Source organism: Cupressus sempervirens, chromosome 1, assembly GCF_028749045.1.
Source record: "Cupressus sempervirens isolate cs-2001-9-10 chromosome 1, ASM2874904v1, whole genome shotgun sequence".
Lineage (NCBI taxonomy): Eukaryota > Viridiplantae > Streptophyta > Pinopsida > Cupressales > Cupressaceae > Cupressus > Cupressus sempervirens.
Window position 1 is genome coordinate 273,705,068 of NC_143118.1, and position 5,033 is coordinate 273,710,100.

Below are 5,033 nucleotides of genomic sequence, written 5' to 3' on the forward strand. Positions count from 1 at the left end.
TTATGAGACATATGAGAATACATTACGATCAAGTAGTTTTCGAACAGTAGAGAACACATGAGAATGCCACTTTTTTTTAGGGCATTTTAATATTAGATTGTACAAATCTTCAAAATAACATTCATTGCACATTATTTGGATGAGAAAAAATTGAGTGTTCTAGAAAAAATGGAGTAGAAGTGATGTCCTCGAGTATATTTTTTGAAGTTATCAAACATGCGATCTATATAGAAGAGTATTGTACATATGTGAATTGCATAATGCCAGTGTATTTAATGTGTGAGTACAAGTACATCATATTTTATTATAGGACTCCATTATCGAGAAAGTGAGACCTATCTGCAATGTGGGGTCGCATACTGATTTATTATTTGTCTTCATTTTTCATATTTTGCTATATGAATGAGACACATGAGAATACATTAAGATCAAGTAGTTTTCCAACAGTAAAGAAAACATGTTGAATTAGTACATTCTGTTCAACTCGTGCTTACCTTCTCTAGAAAGAGTTTGAGAAACTTTAATGGCGTGCGAGGCATGGATTCCCTGGAGGACAAGTTTGTCACCTTACCCGTGATTAGATTAGATGGTAGAATGTGGTCCACATGAGCCAACACCAACACCACACGCGCTGTGGTTATAAAAGAAGTCTATAAATAGGAGAGTTTCGAGCATATCCTGAGCAAGCATATCATCGACTTAGAGTTTAAGAATGGCGAGGGTAATAGTAATAGTAATGGTATTGTGTGCTGTGTTCGTTGTGGGCGTCCCTGGTGCATTTGGTCAGCAATGCGGGTCGCAAGCGGGTGGGGCCGTGTGTGCAAACGGGCTGTGCTGCAGCGAGTACGGGTGGTGTGGAAACACTGAACCCTACTGCCGTCAGCCCGGCTGCCAGAGCCAGTGCGACGGCGGAGGAGGATCCTCCCCCCCTCCTCCCCCTCCCACTTCCCCTTCCCCTCCCTCTCCCCCTTCCCCTCCTGGCCAAGGCGTGGCCTCCATTATTACCGAAGATGTCTTCAATGAGATGCTCAAGCACAGAAACGATTCCGTCTGCCCCGCCAAGGATTTCTACACTTACAACGCCTTCATTGCAGCTGCCAATGACTTCCCCGGCTTTGGCACCACCGGCAATCTGACCACTCAGAAAAGAGAGCTCGCCGCTTTTCTAGCCCAAACATCGCACGAAACCACTGGTAACTGACTGACTAATGATTTTGCATTCCGAGCAGCTTGTGTGATCTTATAATCTAATGAGCTCAATCGATATAACTTATAGAAAGTCATGTCATGCAATATCTGATGATGAACAGGTGGGTGGGCAACAGCGCCAGACGGTCCATACGCTTGGGGGTACTGCTTCGTCGAAGAGATTAACAAGGCAGATTACTGCGACTCGCGGCAGGTTCCTTGCGCTGCGGGAAAGCAGTACTACGGCCGAGGGCCCATCCAGCTATCATGGTATCTTAGAGTTAAGTACTTATAAGTTGGTTTAGGTATTGGCTGGTTTTCCACTTCTGAATTGCATTGCATGTATATGTACTCTGCAGGAACTACAACTACGTGCCGGCCGGGAATGCCATCGGCTTCGACGGGCTGAACTACCCGGACATAGTCGCTCGAGACCCCGTCATCTCCTTCGAGACGGCGATCTGGTTCTGGATGACGTCGCAGTCTCCGAAGCCGTCCTGCCACGACGTCATGACGGGCGCGTGGACGCCGTCGCAGAATGACGTTGCGGCGGGCAGGAGCGCGGGGTTCGGAATGACTACCAACGTCATCAACGGAGGGCTTAAGTGCGGGAAAGGGTTTCTGTTAGTGTTTGAAAATGTTATCGGTTTTCAATTACTCTGACGAGAACAAAACACTTTTAGGGGCAGCTAACTCCTATTTTCAACATGTTCATTCAGACATCAGGCCAACTATAAAGCTTGACCCTTCTTCTTCTTCAGGCTCTACAAAAACTAGGCGTGTAGACCTGTAGATTCTTTATATGGTACCAATTATCAAAGCATACACTGAATCTAACATGAAGCAGATAAAACTCTTATTTCTCCTAATAACTCATGAGATAACATCAATCTAGAGTAGCTAAATGCAGATTTAGGAATCTCATAAGCTTAGTGAGGGCATTCTATTATAGCTCTTCAACATGAAAAGGGGAAAAACATTTGATTATTGATCTTGATCTCAGCAAAACATGATATGAACAACACAGCCTTATGATCCTTCAAAATTATTAGTGCCTTATCTATTGGGCAATTCACACAAAACCCTAACACACATCCCTGAAAGTCACTGACATATGCCATACATAAGGACTTCCTGATCTATCTATCCACTTTGTGAATTAGACATCTGCATCCTTCTGAACTTCATACTCGACTTATCCCTTCATGAAATCTGCAATCCTATGATGATGAATCAAGCATTTACATAACTCTTTGAGTCATAAGCAGAATAAATCAACATATACAACCAATAGGTTGCAACTGAGTTTCATATTCTTTGTTTACAAAACACAAAAGATCACATACAACATGAATGGGAGACAAGATATCAGAATGAAGATTGACTTGCTGTTGCCTTATCATTCATTTCCTTAAAACAAATTACAATAAGATGCATAAAATTTAAATGCAAAGCTACCTAACAGATCAAACTATCTGTATTCTTATTTCTTGTTGTTCATCACATGAGAAATTTGCTGAAGAATGGTATCACAGATCTGAGAGAACTCAAGATTGGAACCATGAATGGTCTCTCAGTCACAAAAAACTGGAACCCCTAGAAAGAATGAAAGATAGAAAGACATAGCAAAGGAAAGAATCTCGGATCTGATCTTCAAGTGACAAGTGTCCATTTGAAATGCAATCCTCTATAACTGAATAACTTCTTCCTTTCATCTCCCATTCTGATCTGATCTTGTTTCATCATTTCACTCTAACTGATTGGAAAATAACTCTGTTCAAATGATGAATAACCTTTATGCATCCCAAAAAATATTTGATCCACCTCAGTAAATGCTAGTGAAATTTCAGTTTTTATGGAGTGAATCTGATCAGAATTTTACCTTAACTGCATTTTCACTGCCCTTTAACCATATTTAGATCATCACCTCATTAGAAATTAGTTCTGAGCTTTGATACCTGAATTCGGTTGCACAACGAGAATTTGGAAGAAAACCTCTTGTAGCTAAAACAGACTGCTACATGTGCAAAAATTGACCTCATATTTGAAAATTTTAGATCTTCCTGGTTCCGGTGGTATATTGGAGTGCATATCTAGCCTCCCAGAAATGCCCAGAAGGTTGATTTGAAAAAGACTCCCTTGCTAGGAAACTTAGGTCTGCATCTTCAAATATTTGAAATTTCAAAAATTTGAAATAAACTAAAGTCATTACTTTATAAAGTGACCTCTTCTGATTTTAAAATGAGTTGCACGTAACAAATTTTTTTTATAAAAATCATAATAAAATATTATAATTTTTTATTCTTTAATACTGCCCTTGCCTTATAATCTGGGTCAACTCATGTTTGACCGAGCCTTTCTGCCATGTGGCAGCCTCTGATTGGCCAACCACTACTCCTCAAATGCCACATCATCATTGGGCGGGCCCGTGCCACATGGAAAAAATTTGCATTCCCGCATTTTTTAACGACTGCACAACTTCTTTTTGCGGGGAAGCACCAGCCATCGGATTGTGACACGTGTCACGATCTGGTCGCTTCTCGCTTGAACCTACCTTGCAATGCCATCTCATCATCCACGAGACCCGCGGTTCCACTTGGCAAAAATCTGCATTCCCGTAATTTTTAACCAGCGAGCATGTTGATTTTGCAGTTTTGCGCCTATCGTTAGATTGAGCCACGTGTCGACATCTCTCAAGCTTTGCCTTCGAGCATGCCACATCATCAGAGGTGCGGGTTTGTTTAAAATATTGCTTTCATACCGTGCCAGCTGGCATCTACATGACTAAGTCGACAAGGGGGGCCCACGTGCAAGGTTGGCTTTTTTTTTTTTTTAAAGTTAGTGTCTTTATTAGACACCATAGCTTTGTGTAAGTTTATATTTGAACAACTAAAAACAACTTCCCACAAAGAATATGGGATAAAACCTTAGCTTGTTTTCCTCCATGTAGCTTGTTTTTCAATGCCGCCCTTGCTACTACTGGCATCAATGTTCAACAAAGACTGCATTATTTGGCCCTATTCATGTTTTTTGAACAATCCACATTAAACCCAGCCATATCATTTGCCTTTCACTTCATTTGCAAGATTATGGACGCCTCCAATTTTGCGTGAGTTTCTATTTTGATGGGTAACTTGGTCTTGCCATTTGGCGGCGCTCTCCTTTATAAGACGTGTGCTCTTTGATTACCGCAGGGTTCTATTCTTACCTCTAACGGCTTTATTTTTTATTTGCAAAATGGATTCCTTTAAATGCATGCTCTCTGTTTTGACACTGAAGCCCCTTTTAAATACGCTGGTGGCATCCTTGTTTAGCATTGGTTCTTTCATTGCTGTGGATGCCTCAACGATGACACCTCTGCTACTAACGTGGGAAACTTTTAAAATGCGTGGATCCATTTTCATTTCTATTTCCCCTTGCGTGGCTTATGCCGTCCTTTGACTGTGCGTGGCATTTCTTATGACTGCCTTCAATCTTTGAGCTCCTCTGGTTTTTGTTGTGGCATTTTCCACAGGCAGATTCTTCTTGTTTTAACGTGAATAGTCATCTATTGTTGCATGTGTTCTCTTACGGATTCCTCCACTTTGCACAGGTTTTCTCTTTGTCTGTGGCTCTTTCTTGTTCAGAGGCATGAGTTGTCTCCTGCAACCTAGAAATCCCCTGTCGCTGGTTGTCTTTTCCTCCCTCCAACAGCTTCTTTTTTCTCCTCCACTCATGCCGCACCTCTCTTTCATGGGCATGCTTTCAAACTACAACGCCTCCTGATCTTCTTGATGTGGGCTCCTTCCTCTGTTCCAAACCACAAGGTGTCCCTCTGTGAAGTCGTGGGGTTCTTTTTGAAACAC

General features: G+C 41.7%; 1 protein-coding gene across 1 annotated transcript; it reads left to right on the plus strand.

The window, feature by feature from the left end:
* Window positions 1–672: 672 nt before the first annotated feature.
* Window positions 673–2,060, plus strand: LOC149577173 (endochitinase-like). The gene is made up of 3 exons (XM_089822592.1): window positions 673–1,193; window positions 1,311–1,458; window positions 1,548–2,060. Exons 1-3 carry the CDS (start codon window positions 713–715, stop codon window positions 1,849–1,851), a joined length of 933 nt encoding a protein of 310 aa, XP_089678718.1. The 5' UTR covers window positions 673–712; the 3' UTR covers window positions 1,852–2,060.
* Window positions 2,061–5,033: the final 2,973 nt, after the last annotated feature.